At 68.7% G+C, this 14,161-nt stretch overlaps 5 protein-coding genes across 5 annotated transcripts in view; 1 reads left to right on the forward strand and 4 right to left on the reverse strand.

Moving 5' to 3' along the window:
- Positions 1-1,776, forward strand: part of CHLNCDRAFT_136254 (hypothetical protein) — a gene marked incomplete at both ends in the record, with an annotated part of 7,558 nt that extends 5,782 nt beyond the window's left edge. The window contains 4 exons of the mRNA XM_005846007.1: positions 137-970; positions 1,111-1,258; positions 1,414-1,605; positions 1,649-1,776. Of these exons, the coding sequence (XP_005846069.1) occupies positions 137-970; positions 1,111-1,258; positions 1,414-1,605; positions 1,649-1,776 (1,302 nt within the window). The remainder of the gene's footprint in view (positions 1-136; positions 971-1,110; positions 1,259-1,413; positions 1,606-1,648) is intronic.
- Positions 1,777-2,249: 473 nt separating this feature from the next.
- CHLNCDRAFT_136255 (hypothetical protein) lies at positions 2,250-4,521 on the reverse strand (the record flags this gene model as incomplete). The annotated part of the gene is made up of 8 exons (XM_005846146.1): positions 2,250-2,657; positions 2,804-3,024; positions 3,166-3,398; positions 3,531-3,627; positions 3,780-3,904; positions 4,004-4,100; positions 4,246-4,287; positions 4,422-4,521. 8 exons carry the CDS (start codon positions 4,519-4,521, stop codon positions 2,250-2,252), a joined length of 1,323 nt encoding a protein of 440 aa, XP_005846208.1.
- Positions 4,522-5,286: 765 nt separating this feature from the next.
- Positions 5,287-6,952, reverse strand: CHLNCDRAFT_25301 (hypothetical protein; the record flags this gene model as incomplete). Its single annotated transcript, XM_005846147.1, has 6 exons — positions 5,287-5,456; positions 5,580-5,665; positions 5,772-5,910; positions 6,090-6,272; positions 6,450-6,547; positions 6,747-6,952. Coding segments are annotated over 6 exons (882 nt in total), but the record flags the coding sequence as incomplete, so codon positions are not given.
- A 1,196-nt stretch (positions 6,953-8,148) lies between these two features.
- Positions 8,149-10,689, reverse strand: CHLNCDRAFT_136257 (hypothetical protein; the record flags this gene model as incomplete). Its single annotated transcript, XM_005846148.1, has 8 exons — positions 8,149-8,574; positions 8,788-8,928; positions 9,081-9,269; positions 9,414-9,488; positions 9,664-9,779; positions 9,972-10,083; positions 10,289-10,362; positions 10,515-10,689. 8 exons carry the CDS (start codon positions 10,687-10,689, stop codon positions 8,149-8,151), a joined length of 1,308 nt encoding a protein of 435 aa, XP_005846210.1.
- Positions 10,690-11,278: 589 nt separating this feature from the next.
- CHLNCDRAFT_136258 (hypothetical protein) lies at positions 11,279-11,956 on the reverse strand (the record flags this gene model as incomplete). The annotated part of the gene is made up of 3 exons (XM_005846149.1): positions 11,279-11,499; positions 11,622-11,746; positions 11,907-11,956. 3 exons carry the CDS (start codon positions 11,954-11,956, stop codon positions 11,279-11,281), a joined length of 396 nt encoding a protein of 131 aa, XP_005846211.1.
- Between the last annotated feature and the right edge of the window lie 2,205 nt (positions 11,957-14,161).

The following is a 14,161-nucleotide window of genomic DNA, read 5'->3' on the forward strand; positions in this document are numbered from 1 at the left end:
TGCACCGGACCCCGCAGCCTCAGCGCCAGCCTTAGCCTCAGCCTCAGCTGCTGCCTCAGCTGCTGTGCCGGCGCCGGCAGCGGCGGCGGCGGTGGCAGCCCCACCCCGCAACACCCCCACGGCTCCCGCACCCCAGCCCAGCAGCCTCCGGGCGGAGGCTGCGGTCGAGGCGGGCGCGGGCGCAGGGAAGGGCGGCGCGGCGGCAGCGCCTCAGCCGCCCGCCGCCACAGCCGCCAGGCCCGTCTCACCGGGCGACGCTGCGCCCGCCGACGGCGCAGCAGCTGGGCCCAGCGGCAGCAGCACCGCCGCTGGTGACGGCAGCGGCAGCGGCAGCGGCAGCGGCAGCGGCGCCGCCGCCGGCAAGGCTGCCCCGGCGGGGATGGGCAAGGGCATGCTGCTGCCCCGCAAGCCCGCCAAGAAGCCTGCCGGCCCCGCGCCGCACCCCGCAGCCGCCCGCCAGGCTGCCGGGGCTGCTGAGGTCACAGCCGCAGCTGCCGCGGCCCCCGCCGCCGCCCCAGCTGCGGCAGAGGAGCAGCCGGCTGCCGAGGCCGCCGGCGCGGCGGCGGCGGCGGCGGAGGCAGAGGAGCGGGCCCCCAGCGCGGCGCCCAGCGCCGCTGCCCCTGCCCAGCCGCCGGCGCGCAGCGCCAGCCATGGCGGCGGCGAGGCGCTCGACCTCGCCTCCCTGCTGGGCGGCGCCTCGGGCCGCGGCTTGGGTGCCGGTACCGCCTCTGGTACTGCCGGTACTGCCGGCGGCGGCGGGCTGATGGGCATGCTGCAGGGCATGATGAGCAACCCCGCCATCCTGGAGATGACTCAGTCTCCCGCCATGCAGCGCATGGCTGAGCAGGCAAGACAGGCTGGGGCGGGGCAGGGGTGGGGTGGCGGTGGGGCGGGGTGGGGTGCAGCCGGCGCCCCGGGTGTGCCCCCGGGGCTGTGGGCTCCGATGCTGGGGCTCCGGGCCATTTTAGCCGTGTGGTGGGCGGCCGAGCCCCAGACCCTCGCCTGGCGACACTCGCCCACACACTGCCCAGCCCCTGCCTCCCTGCCTGGACCGCCCTCGATCACGGCATGGCCCGCCTCCCACGCCTGCTGCTGCTGCCGCTGCTGCAGATGCTGTCTGGCGGCGCCGGCGGCGGGTCCGGCGGCGGCGCCGGCGGCGGCGGCGGCCTGGCCGGCATGATGAGCGCCATGGCTCCCATGATGGGAGAGCTGCTGGGGGGCATGGGGCCGCCCCAGGCTGGAGGGCGCGCCCTGCCAGGTGGGGAGGTGCTGGCCAGGCTGGGCCGGGGCTGGCTGAGGTGGGCCTTCTGCCGCGAAAGCAGGTGGCCGGGGTGGTGCTTTCAGCATGCAGTGGGGTGGCTGTGGCCCGCCGCCGCCTGAGCCTGACCCGCGCCGCGGTTCCCCGCCGTGCAGGCGGGCGGGCGGGGGCCCGCGGCCGCGGCCCCGCGCAGCCTGCCGCCAGCCTGGACGAGGCGCTGGCTGCCTGCCTGCCTCCCCACGAGGCGCAGCGCTGGAAGGAGCTGATCGAGGCCGACGGCGAGCAGCAGCGCCGGCAGCTGCTGGATTGCGGCGACGGCGGGGAGTGCGGGGGGCAGGCGCCGCCGCGTGCCGCCTTCAGCGACGCCTACTTGGGGGCGCTGCCCCCCAGGGCCGGCCGCGGGGCTGCTGCGGCTGCTGGATGAGGAGGAGGAGGCAGAGGAGGAGGAGGAGGAGGAGGAGAGTGAGGAGGAGCAGACGAGAACTGCTGGCAGCCCTGCTGCCGCGGCAGCCCCTTGAGAGAGACGCACCGCAACCTAGGGAGAGCGAGGAGGTGTCTGCTGCACGTGTTTTGGGGCTGCCTCTTCCTTGCTGAGGCATAGTGTAACGTGCACCACCCTTCCGCTTGAGCAGCAAGCCGTCTTCAGCAGCAGGGAGGGGCCAGGCTGTGGTCGCCTGCTGGGCTGCTGCTGTGCCTCTCGGGGGCGGCGCGTGTTACAAGGGGCTGCCAACTGGCCGGCTGTGAACAACGCTTGGCCCGCGTGGGGTTGGGGGGGACTCGAGAAGCGCAAGCATACCGCAAATGGCAGTGCACAGGGGGAGGTGTGGAGTGGCACGGGGAAGAAGGGACTCAAAGGGAGTTCAGGGGAGCATATAAGAGCATACTCAAAGGTACTGCATGAAAGGGGGGGCGCCTGCTGTCTGCCTGGGCTCAGCAAGCGCCACACACAGTATAGACTACACAGGGAGAGCAGTTATTGGGCAGGAAGGCATCAGCCGCCGCCGCCCTTGGCCTCGGCGTACGCCTGCACCTTCTGCCCCTGCTGGCCGCAGCGCCCGCAGCTCCTGGCGCAGTAGTTGCCCTTCTGCATGTACGCGTCGCCGCACTTGCCCCACTCCTTCTGCTGCTGGCAGCCCGCCTCGCCAGGCGGCGTGACGTCGGAGCAGGCGCCGGAAGAGGAGGAGGAGGAGGAGGAGGAGGAGGAGAAGGAGGAGGAGGAGGAGGAAGAGGAGCTATCTGATTGGCCATCGTCGCTGCTGCTGCTGGAGCCGTCGCTGCCGCCTTCCTTGTCCTTGCTGCCGTCGCCGCTGTTCTGCTGGCCGGCCAGCTTGCAGCGGCCGCAGGTGGCGCGGCAGTAGTTGCCGGACAGCAGCCAGGGCTGGGAGCACTGCTTGTTGTCCTGCGCAGAGCGGAGCGGGCCGAGGGGAGGGGCAGGGAGCGGAGGGTTCAGGACAGGTGGCATGAGCGAGGCGGGGAGCAGCTGGCTGCGGGACAGGTGCTGCCGGCCGGTGCTGCCTGCCTCAGACCCTTCTAGCCTGCACCCACCTTCTGCTCCTGGCAGGTGCTGCCCTTGGGCGCCGTGTCGGTGCAGCCGTTGTCGCTGTTGCTGTCGCTGCTGCTCGAAGAGGAAGAGGCGGAGGCATCAGCGGAGGAAGAGGAGGAGGCATCAGCTGAGGAGCCGCCATCGTGCTGGTCCAGAACTTGCTCCAGGGTGACGGTGGACTGGCCATTGCCTGGCTTCCACCCCTTCACGGGCGTGACGGCGCCTGCGGGGATCAGCGGGCAAGGCAGGCAGCGGTTGAGGGTTGGCAGGCACTGATCGGAGTGCAGGGCAGCTGGCTGGTCCTGCTGACATCCCCTTCCACCCAGCCCTCCACTCCACCCAGCCCTCCCTGCCTCCCGCTCACCCTGCTTCTTGCCGGGGCCGTCAAAGCGCTGCACCAGCTTCTGCTCGTACACCTGGTCCAGGCTGTCGGGGGCGTAGGGGGTGCCGGGGTAGCCCAGGGTGGAGGGGGACTCGTAGGACGGCATCTTGGTGGGGCCGTCGAGGGCGGGGTTGGAGGGGTTGTGGCCGCAGGGCACGCGCCGGTACTGGATGGCAGCCATGCCCTGCTTCACGTCGGCAAGCTTCTCAAAGGCCCTGCGGTGTCAAGGAGAGAGTGCGCAGGCAGCGGTAGCATTGGGTCAGAAAGGCAAAGCGCATGATGGCGCAAGGTGTTGTGGCAGGGCAGCCATGCGCTCTGGCTGCCGCCTGTGCTGCACTGCCACTCACCAGATGGACAGGTCGAAGTGGGTGCCCTGGGTGGCGGAGTTGTCGTGGCAGCACCACCGCTTGTTGCTGTAGGCGTTGCCGGGGTAGTTGCAGGGGCCTGCGCAGGTGCCAGGGGGCGCAGGCAGAAGTGAGCCTGGTGCCAGGTTGTGGCATGCGCTGAGCAAACCAGCAATGCAAGCTCTTGCAGCAACATCCCAGCATGCACTCCATACCACAGCCCCGCTCCATACCACAGCCCAGCCCACTCACAGCTGTCCACGGTGCGCACCACCACCGAGGCGGAGCCCGCCTTGCACACGCCAGATCGGTCAAAGTTGTTGCCGTAGCCGTCGGTCACGGTGGAGCGCGCCTCGCAGCGCACCTCGTAGCACCGCCTGCGGGGATGGGGAGGCAAGGAGGGAGTGGCGGGATGAGCAGCGTGGGCCAGGCGTGAGAGCAGGCAGCGGGAGGTGAGTAGGCACCCTGACGCTCACCCGCACGACCCGGCAAACTCGGGGCTGGCATCCGCCACGGCGGCCACGTCCCAGCCGGTGCCCAGGTTCTTGTACTGGTAGCCAAAGCCGCACGCGCCTGCAGACGGGCGAGGTGGGTGCAGCAGCTGAGGGCGAGGTGGTAGTGGCGGGGCGTTGATGCAAGGATTGGCTGGCGGGGGCGGCGGCGGTGCCAGCGCTCAAGCAGCCACCACGCGCTCCACTGCCCCTGCCTCTCTGCTCACCCTTGTGGATGCTCCAGCCGTCGATGCCATAGAAGGTGGCACCTGCAGGCAGCAGGGGCGGGGAATGAGAGGCGTGAGACGGCCGTCAGCCGCCGCGGCGACGCGCTTGCAAATCCGCAGCCGCATTCACACGCCGCCTGCCCCCTTCTCCCCCACAGCTCTGCACCATCACGCACGTCCTTTGCGCCACTCCCCCTGGGTTGCAGCAGCGCCCAGCAGCGCCGCCAGCAGGCAGAGGAGCAGGAAGGACGAGGAGGAGCAGGAGGGGGCGGCCATGGCTGGCTGAGCTGGGGAGGTCAAGAATGGGAGATGGAGAGGAGCAGGAGGAGGCAGGTGCTGCCAAGTGGAGAGCGAGCAGAAGAGGGGAGCAGGTCAAGTTCAAAGGGCAGTGCAAGGGGATAGCAGGGAGAGCTCTAGCACGCAGCGTCGTGGCCAGAAGGCTGCGAAGGAAGAGGCAAAAGGCAAGGCAAGCTGTCAGCCAGGCAACCTTGAAGAGCTGCCGTGCGCGACGCTGTCTGTCGCGCGCCCCGTCAGACCTGCACAGCTGTCAGCATTTGGGCTGCCTCGGCCCCCACGATCCCCCTGAGACCCTGAGAAGCCTACATACTGGCATTACGAGGCTGGAGGGGCTCCGGGGACGGCCCCTGTGGACAAAGCCAGAGCCGGCGACGGCCGCTGCCCTTGCGTCAACGCCGCCACCGCCCGGCGGCGGTGCGCGCGCCAGGTTGCAGGCGGCAGCCGCCGCTTCCCACCCTGGGATCCTGGCTAGCCAGAATGTACTGGCTGCGTGCATGCCCGTCAGGAACAGATAGCAGAGTTTGGCCACTGCCGGGACAAGCGGTACCACGGTACCGACACCGGCACCTCCTGTTTGCTGCCCTCTGGCTGCACCTGCTGAAGCGCTCAAGGCTAAACTACCAAGGGCTACAGAAATAGAGCAGCAAAGAACAGAGCAGTACCAAATAAGTATCAGTGCTGTGACATAAGGAAGCAAGTCCCTGGCGGGCGAGATGCTCCGCTACCCCGAGTTCAGGCAGCGCCCTACTGCACGTTGCCCACGCTACGGCGGCGGTCGGCAGATGTGCATTCCCTTAGGCGCTGCCGCGTGCCCGCCACGCCGCGCTCCCACGCCGCCCAGGCCCTGGCGCCTGGGGAGCCGAAAATGCCGGCGCTGAGCAGGCCCACCATAATGGCGCCGCCAATCCAGTTGCCTGCAGCAGTGGCGCAGCAAGCAGGATGGAGGCAGGCTGGCCCCTGGAGCTCTGATGGCTGCCTGAAGAGCTCAGTGACGCAGCGACAGCAGCGCCGGCGGCAGTCCTGCACGGCTCGCTCACCGATGGTGGCGGGGATTTGGTTGGCATAAATCCAGCGCCCCACCGAGACGTCCGCCCCTTGCACCATGCCCATGGGCACAATGAACCTGGAGGGGGAGCAGGGGAGGGGGCAGGGGGGCTCAAGACGGGGTGCTCCTCTGTGTCGAGGCCCCAGCCAAATGAAGGCAGCAGGATCCCGCGGCGGGGCCCCACATGTTGGCGATGCTGTGCTCCAGGCCGATGGAGGTGAAGCTCATGATGGGCAGGTAGATGCCCACGATCTTGCCGCCGGCGTCGCGAGCCGCCGTGGCCAGCCACACCGCCAGGCACACCAGCATGTTGGCCAGGATGCCTGCAGGCGCGGGCAGGGCTTGCAGCTGGGTGGTGAGCGATGAAGGGCTGGTCAGCTGAGTAGGAAAGGGCGGCCCAAGCGGGCAGCGGTTGCAGAGGCGGTGGGCAGGCCGGTCCAGCGGCGGATGCCAGGGCTGCGGGCTCGCTCGGAACTCCCCTGGCTGCCCCCCCCCCGCTCACCACGCACCACCACCACGCCCCAGCCCAGGCTGCACTTGGCCTCTGCCAGGTGGATCAGGTAGTGGTCGCGGCCTGGGTAGATGGCGCCGCCATCAAACAGCCCCACCATCAGCAGGCAGCCCACCAGGTTGGACCAGTAGGAGACAATCAGCAGGCGCAGGCCGGCAAGCACGCTGATCTTGCCTGCACAGAGGGCCAGGCGCGGCGCCAGGAGGAGAGCAGGCAGTCTCGAGCCAGGCAGGCGCCATCAAAGGCCCAGGCGACCTGGCGGGGCCAGGGGTTGACCTACTGCCGGGCTCCTCCAGCTGCTGAACCCAAGGCGCCTTCTGCCGGCTGCGCAGTGGGAGACGTGCAGCTCACCCTCCATCGCCGCCACCAGTGAGCTGAAGCAGTCCCCAGTGAAGAGGTCCCCGCCGCAGAACACGATGAGCACCAGGCCCAGCGGGAAGCCGATCAGGCTGCAGGGTGCAGGGGAAGCAGGGCGGAGAGGGCTGGGCAGCGGGGTGGGCGGTGGATGTGGCAGCGGCAGGCGCGGCGCAAATGCATTAGGAACGCGGAGCAGCGGCGAGGGATCTGGTGCGCCAGCCGCTGCTGCTTCTGCCGCTGCCCCTGCTGTTCTCTGCGGCCGTGCTGCAGCGGCGGGCTCGGCGCGCTCACGAGTACAGCGCGGCAAAGGCGCCTGGCTGGGCCTTGCGGAACTCTGGCGACAGGTTGCCTCCCACAAGGGCGCATGTGGAGAAGCCCAGGCCGATGTACATGCCAGAGGCGATGCCCATGAGCACAAGCTTGGGTAGCGGCGCAGCCACCTTGTACGCCGCGCCCTCCAGGGTGGCGCGGTACACCTCTGCCGGCGACAGCACCGCAGACACGGGGTGAGGCGGCGGCGCCGCGGGCGCTGGGGCAGCCGCCGGGGCTGCCGGCGTGGGCGGCGGGGCTTTCAGGGCCACAAAAGGAGGCGAAGAGGGCTCCGGCGAGTGTCCTGGCTGCAGCAGGGGCAGCGAGGGTGGCAAGGGAAATGAACAGGAGGCGAGCGAAGAGCAGGGGCAGCGATGGGACCGGCGAGCGGCAGCGCCAGCCGGCGGCGCCGCAGCGAGCTGTCAAAGGGGCGGCACCTCTCAGGCCTACGTTGCCCCCTCTGACAAACCATGCCTTGCGTCCTGCACTCGCCTGCACAGCGTAGACCTGAATCGCGGCTCGCAGCTCCGTCTCGGGCGTCGTGTCGGCGCCCTCCGGCTCGGGCTGCACTTGCGTGTGGCTTGCGCTGCCATCAGATTGCTGCGTGCTGCGCAGCGTCTGCCGCAGGGACGGAATGGGGTGAGCTGGGAGGTCACTGTTGTCCATGGCGCTCGTTGCAGGACCAAAGGCCATCCATCCATCACAGGGGAGCACGGGAGATGGCCTGGCGCTGCCAGGTCGCCGGTCAACCTGGCGGCGACAGCGCGCCAGCAGGGCGAGCAGGGGAGCGGGCACCCCCCAGGCGGCCAGGCGTGGCGGACGCTCCCTACCTGGTCCCTTCCCTTCTCCACCTCCCACACCGGGAGAGGCGGTCCCCCAGCGCGCGGCCTCTGGCAGCGCACTGAAATGAGGTGGCTGAAATGAGGTGGCCTGCTGAAATGAGGTGGCCTCCTTACACCCCTGCTGAAATGAGGTTGGCCTGCTTACAAGGAACCATGCACACACACAAGTCTTTTGAGGGAAAAAGGGGAGTGAGTGGGGCAGGGCAAGGCTGGCAGGAATGAATGGCATGCGAGGCAGCTCTTGATTGGCAGGGAAGGAAGGTGGCAGGAATTGAAGGGGTGGAAGGGAATGGAAGATGTAGCGGGTGGGTCGGCTCGCGAGCCTCCAGGCAGAGGGAAGCAAGTCAAAGCACGCTAGGGCATCGAATCGCAACAAGGGGGGCTCACAAGAGGGAGAAGATTGCAGGAGGCAAGCAAGAAGAAACGTTTCATTGGGGTAAAAGAATAGCAATTAGGCTTGGGGTACGGGGATCTCTAAATCAAACAAGGGGCCTTTGTGTGGAGGGAGCTGGGGGAGGGAGCTGAGGGCCGCAGGTGCGGGCCTACCGGCGCAGTAGCATCTTGCGCCCCGAGTTGGCGGGCCCGGCGTACGCCTGCACCTTCTTGCCGGAGTCGGCACCGCCGCAGCGGCCGCACGTGGCGGCGCAGTAGCCGTTGACCTTGATGAAGTCCTGCTCGCACTTGCCCCACTGCTTCTGCTGGGCGCAGCTGTGGCCGTCGGGGGTGGGCTGGTCGCGGCACTTCCCGGAGGAGCCAGAGGAGGCGGAGGCGGAGGCAGAGGAGGGCTTGCCCTCGGCGGCGGGGCTGCCCTTTGCGGTGGCGTTGGCAGAGGATGGGGCGGCGGGTGCGGTGGCATTGGCCGAGGAGTTGGCGGGGCTGGCACCCTCGCCGCCGGCTGAGCCGTCGGCGCCGGGGGTGTCAGAGGTGATGAGCATGGGATCAGAGGGGCCGTCAAAGGCGGTGACCGACTGCGGGAGGCAGCAGGTGAGGAGGCAGGGAGGCAGGTGAGGGTAGAGGTAGAGGTAAGATGGGGCAGAAGGTGGGTGGCCCTCAGCCTCCCGGCCGTAGCTGGCAAGGCCGCGGGGCTGGGCAGGGCTGTGCAGGGCAGGGCAGCCCGCTGCAGGCCGCCGCAGTAGGCAGGCACAGTCGTGCCGCCAGCAGCTCACGGTGCCTGGCCTCACCTTGCCAAATGCGGGGTCGGTGATGGTGAACTGGACGTTGGAGGAGAAGGTGGCGCGCTCGCCGTTGGCGCCGCCGCTGATGCCGCCGTTCTGCTTCACCACGTCGGCGGCCACCACCTCCTCGCCGTCGTCGCCCACAATCTGCGGCGGTTGGGAGGGAAGAGGCGGGAGGAGCAGGGAGTGGAGGGTCAGGGGTTGAAGACTGGGAGGGGGTGGGGGATGGCTTCCGAGCCGGCCAGCCAGCCAGCCAGCAGGCACAAACAGCGCAACGCACACCGCCACCGCAGCCCCACCTTGAAGGAGAGGGGCGGGGCGGGGGCGCTGGGGTGCTCCCAGGTGGCACCCCAGGAGTTGGTCATCTCGGTCCAGCTGCTGCTGCCGGAGCCCTTGACCGCCACGCTCTTGACGGCGGCACGCCCCCCTGTTTCGTCGATGGCCAGGCGGATCCACTTGCCGGCGCCGCCAAAGTCCATGACAGAGACCTGGAGGGGGTGGAGGGGAGGGAGCGGAGCAGGAGGATGGGCGCAGTTGGGCGTGAAGCAGGGATGAGCTGACGAGGCGAGGTGGAGAGGTGGAGAGGAGGGGAGGAGGAGGTGCAGCCAGGCGGGCGGCTGCGTGAGCCCCACCTGCATGTCCTCGGGTGGCGCGCACTCCACGCGGCGGTACTGCATGGTGATGCGCCCGATGTCGGGGTTGGCCAGCTGCAGGCAGGGGGCAGGCAGGCGGGGCAGGAGCGGTGGCCGAGTGGGCTGGCGCGCGGCGGGGTGGCGTCTGCGGGCGGGGCTGCGCAGGCGGGGCTCCCCTGCTGCTGCATCTGAAGTTCAGTTCACCCTCTGCTGCCTGAGGGCACGCCCTGCCAGCCCTGCAGGGGCCCACCTTGGCAAAGGCCAGGGACTGCACGTCGACGTGGTCTGTGCCGCACTCGGGGCACTCGTCGCTGATCATCACCATCACGCTCAGCGGCTTGCCCGCGTCGTCCGTCTTGCACACGCCTGCGGGGCAGGAGGTGGCAGGGGTGGGGAGGCAGGGGGAGTAGGGAGGCAGGGGTGGGTGGGGAGGCACTTGCAGAAGGGAGAGCAGGGGGCACGGAGTGCACGAGCCGACAGTGTGCCAAGCAGTGCCGGCCAGCTCTGAAGAGCATGCTGCGCGGCCGCCCCCCTGCGCTGCGCAGCCCCGGCGCTCACCTCCGCGGCTGTCCGCGCACTGGATCTGGAAGCACTGGCCGCAGCCGTGCAGCTCGTCCGCCTTGTAGAACTTGTTGGAGGGGGCCAGGGCGGCGGTGGAGAAGTAGGGGTACTGCGGGGTGGCAGGCAGGCAGGCAGGGGGTGGGAGGCTGGGAAGGACTGATGGGGAAGCACGCAGGAGCAGATGGGCTGGGACTCTGCCCTGCACAAGCACTCGGGGGCATGGCATGTGCCGGGGAGGGCAGGCGATGCAAGGCAGGACAGATTGCTGGCAGGAAACGAGAGTTAAGGGTGTGCCGCCGTCCAGCAGCACCCACCTGCTCCTTGGGGATGACGCCGTACCCGCAGGAGCCCTCCTTGGTGCCAAAGGAGGGGGAGCTGGGGTCCATGCCTGCAGATGGGGATGGGCACAAGGGGCAGCAGCTCAGCCAACAGCGCTCGGAGCGGCGCCATCGCAAGGCGGGCGCTGCCGCCGGCCGGCGCCACATCACCGCCCCGCCCCTCTCTGCTGCCGCCCTCCCAGCCCCTCCCCAGCTCGCTCACCGTCCTGCTTGCCGCCAAAGTGGGTGATGAGGCCTGGGCTCCAGTCGGAGATGCCCTTGACGGCGGCCGCACGCTGCGGCAGCGACGTGGCCGCCAGCATTGCCAGGGCCAGGCCCAGCCGCAGGCTGGCGCTGCCAGTGGCAGGCTGCAGCCGCTGGGCACGCGTGGGGGCCATGGCGCGGTGGCTGGGCTGAGGGTGGGGGGTGTCAGACGGGGGTGGGGGATGTCTGGCAGGTGCCCAGGGCGGGGCAGGGCTCGAGGGCAAGTGGGCTGCTTGGAAAGGATGTTTTGGTGGTGTGAAGGGCTGGTTGGGGGATTATAGACTCTCCCAGATTGGTCAGCCCGACTTTCCATCCTGACTTTCCACCCTGCGTCAACACTGCCATTACGCTCTCCAGGGCTCCCTGCCACCTGAAGATCTGGCAGAACTGGGAAGGAATGACAAAAGGAAGCTGGCAGAGGGCTTGGGAGGCTGCCGGGGGTTGTCGCCCGGGGTTGCCACCACCGCCCTGCGTCAGGTGGCGCGCAGCTGCCCCCTGTGCTTTCCTCCACCTCGTGCTTACAGATTCACAAATCAATCCACAGCTCGATAGTCAAGCAACGGCAAGAAGTAGGGACACATCCAGCGTGTGCGCGCATCGCCGCCTCCCCGGCCCCCAACCGACGGCGCCACCCGCGCAGGCGCCCATGCGCAGGGAGCACCCCTGCCCGCCACCAGCACCACCAACCATGCCCCACCAGGCTGCACAGCCCTGCAGCCGGGATTACGCCTTGGCCACACACTGCTTCCAGCCCGGCTGGTGCAGCCAGTCTTCCTTCAACGCCCGGCACGCGCCGCTGGCGCACTGGCTGTCCTTGCAGCAGCCCGAACCGGTGGGCAGCTTGAGGCCGGTGGGGATGCAGTGCCCGCTGGTGGCCAGGACATTCATCCTCCAGAAAAATTCGTATGGCGAGTCTGCCTTATAGTTGATGCAAAACTCGCCGCCTGCGAGGCAGCATGCACGGCACGGTCAGCTGTGCCCAAGGGCGAGAGACGGCGGGGCGCTGGCGCTAGGCGTGCCACTCAACCCCAGGCTGGCTTGCTCCGGCAGCCAAGGCAGCGCTCACTGTTGCAGGCACACATCTTGCGGGTCTCCTGGCCCACATCTTTGGCGGCCACACACCGCCCATTGTGGCAGTCGGCATCCTTGCAGCACGACTCCAGCTCGGCCAGGCTGCCGGGAGCCACGCACCTTTCCACAGGGTACGGGCACCATGCTGTGCCTGCAGACGCTTCACGGGAGGCAGCGAGCGGGCAGCAGACCGCATGACCGTGCTGGCGGTGGCAGGCAGAGGCATGCAAGCACGCCTCCCCTCACCGGTTCACTGGTCATCCTCTCCAGCGCCACCCACCTGGCTTGCAGGCGCACGCGCGGTTGCTCTTGTCCTCTGGCGTCGGCCATGCGATGCAGCGCCCCGTGTCGCACTGGGAATCGAAGCAGCACGACTCCCCAGCGCTCAGAATGGGTCCCACGCGGACCTGATGGCACGAGGGACTCTGGAGTAACTCGTCCTCGCACAGAACTTGCCACCTGCCAGGAGAGCGAGAGCAGGCGCGGGTCAGCTGCCACGACATGTCCTGTGTCGGGCTCACAGCGCCTGCTGTGTTGCCGTGCCGCAGCCGCTGCGGGCTCACGGGAGCAGGCGCAGATGCCGTGCCTCTCGCCATCCTCTGTGACGCTGATGCACTGCTTGCTGGCGCAGTCGCGGTCGGTGCAGCAGAGCTTCAGGTCTTTGACCTTGCCTGCCTTCAAGCACCTGCCGGCCCTAACGTTGCCTGCGGTGTAGGTCACTCCTTGGCACCAGACAGACCCTGCAGCAAGGGACAGCCAGGCGGCAGGCAGCTCGCTCATCACGCTGCAGCACGGGCGGCAGCCATCTGGATCTCCCCAGCGCTCCCCGATCTGCGGATGCCTTCCGCCTGCCAATTGGTGCATGGCAGCACGCGGGTGCGCACCCGCTATGATAGGCCGCGTGAGCAGACCTTGGGCAGGGGGCACACGTGATCAAGGGGCATCAAGAGAGGGGGTGGACCATGGAGCACCCTCCCCATGGCTCCGACCACCCTCCCCCCAGCTGAGCGTCCCAGGGTCACCCCACCCTGGCCCCGCTCCCCGTCCTGCCGGACACGCAACCCCCACAACGTGGTGGGGGACGTGGGGATCCTTAGCAGCTTAGGCCTGCCAGGCCGACGGGTGCCGATACTGGTGCGGGCTCCCGGTGCAGGTGCAGGCCCTGTAGTCTGCATGGCTCTCCCAGGGTCGAGCGATGCAGCGCCCTGTCGCACACAGCGAGCCGTGGCAGCAGCCGGCGCCGGCTGGGAGGATGGGCTTGTTTGGCGGCAGACAAGCATCCACCTTGATCCCATTGATGACACGAGGCTCGATGTTCTTGCAGTACATGCCATCTGCAGCGGCAGGCAGGCAGGCAGGCAGGCAGGCAGGCAGAGGCCTCAAAGATCAGCGGGGAGCAGTGCTCAGCAGCGCGAGGGTGTGTCCCCACCCATGCCCATTGGCGGTCGCGAGTGGGAGGTTGTGGGTGGGCGACCCCCGCCTTCCACAGCCCCGGGCACATGGCCGGCAGGGCTACAGCCCACATCCCCGTCCCCGATGCCACGTGCTGCTTGCGACCCACTTGAGCAGGCACACTTCCTGTCAGGGTAGCCGCTGCCCCAGGATGGGTCGAAGATGTCAACCGTCACATTCATGCTGCGTGGGCAAGCAGCCCGGGGGCGAAGCACATGCTGCTCGGGACACCCATTCGATACGCACCCGCAGGCAGTCATCCCCGCCAGCAGGCAATCTCAGCAGTCCCGTCCAGCATGACCTCACCTAGGCCGCCTCACCATTTCCCGCTCCGGCAGTCCGAGTCCTGGCAGCACGTCCTTAGGTGCCCCAGGCTCCCCGGCTTCGCACATGTGCGCGCTGGCTGGCACCAGCTGGTCCCTGCACCACGGCCATCCAAACCATGCTCGGCGCCGCACTTCCCAGCCTGCGTGCCTGCAGGAGCCCTGCGCAGGCAGCGCCGTGCCGCCACCCACCTCCGGTGCAGCGGCACGTCTTCTGGATGTCCAGCCAGTCTGCCTCCGGCCGTGCATCGCACGACCCACTCGCACACTGCGTCGAGTGGCAGCAGCCCGCGCCGTCGGGCAGGAATGCGCCCGTCTTGGGCAGGCACTGGGTTTGCGGGTCGGTAGGGATCCACCACGGTCGGTAGTTGTCGCAATACTCGCCGGCTGCATGGGGGCGTGGATGCAGCGGCGAGTGCGGGGGCCACCATGCTGACTAGGGGGCGTGCACCACCACAGTCGTGCGTGTGTACGCACATATTATACATAGCCTATTATAGCCTATTATAGCCTATTATAGCCAACAGTAGCCCACCCGTCCGCTCACAGAGAGCCATCGCGCCGGCCTCGCGCCGATCACCCCCACACCCCCACCCTCCACACTCACCCACCCACCCATCAGCATGTCAAGCAGCGAGGGAGCCAGCCTTGGGCAGCGCAGCCAGCAGCCGATCAGCAACCCGGCCTCCCGGGCATCCCTGCGGCCCGATTTCCCCCATATCGTGGTCAAGGGGCTCGCTCTGGAGGCCGGTGGGGGCCT

Source organism: Chlorella variabilis (assembly GCF_000147415.1).
Source record: "Chlorella variabilis unplaced genomic scaffold CHLNCscaffold_15, whole genome shotgun sequence".
Taxonomy (NCBI): Eukaryota; Viridiplantae; Chlorophyta; class Trebouxiophyceae; order Chlorellales; family Chlorellaceae; genus Chlorella; species Chlorella variabilis.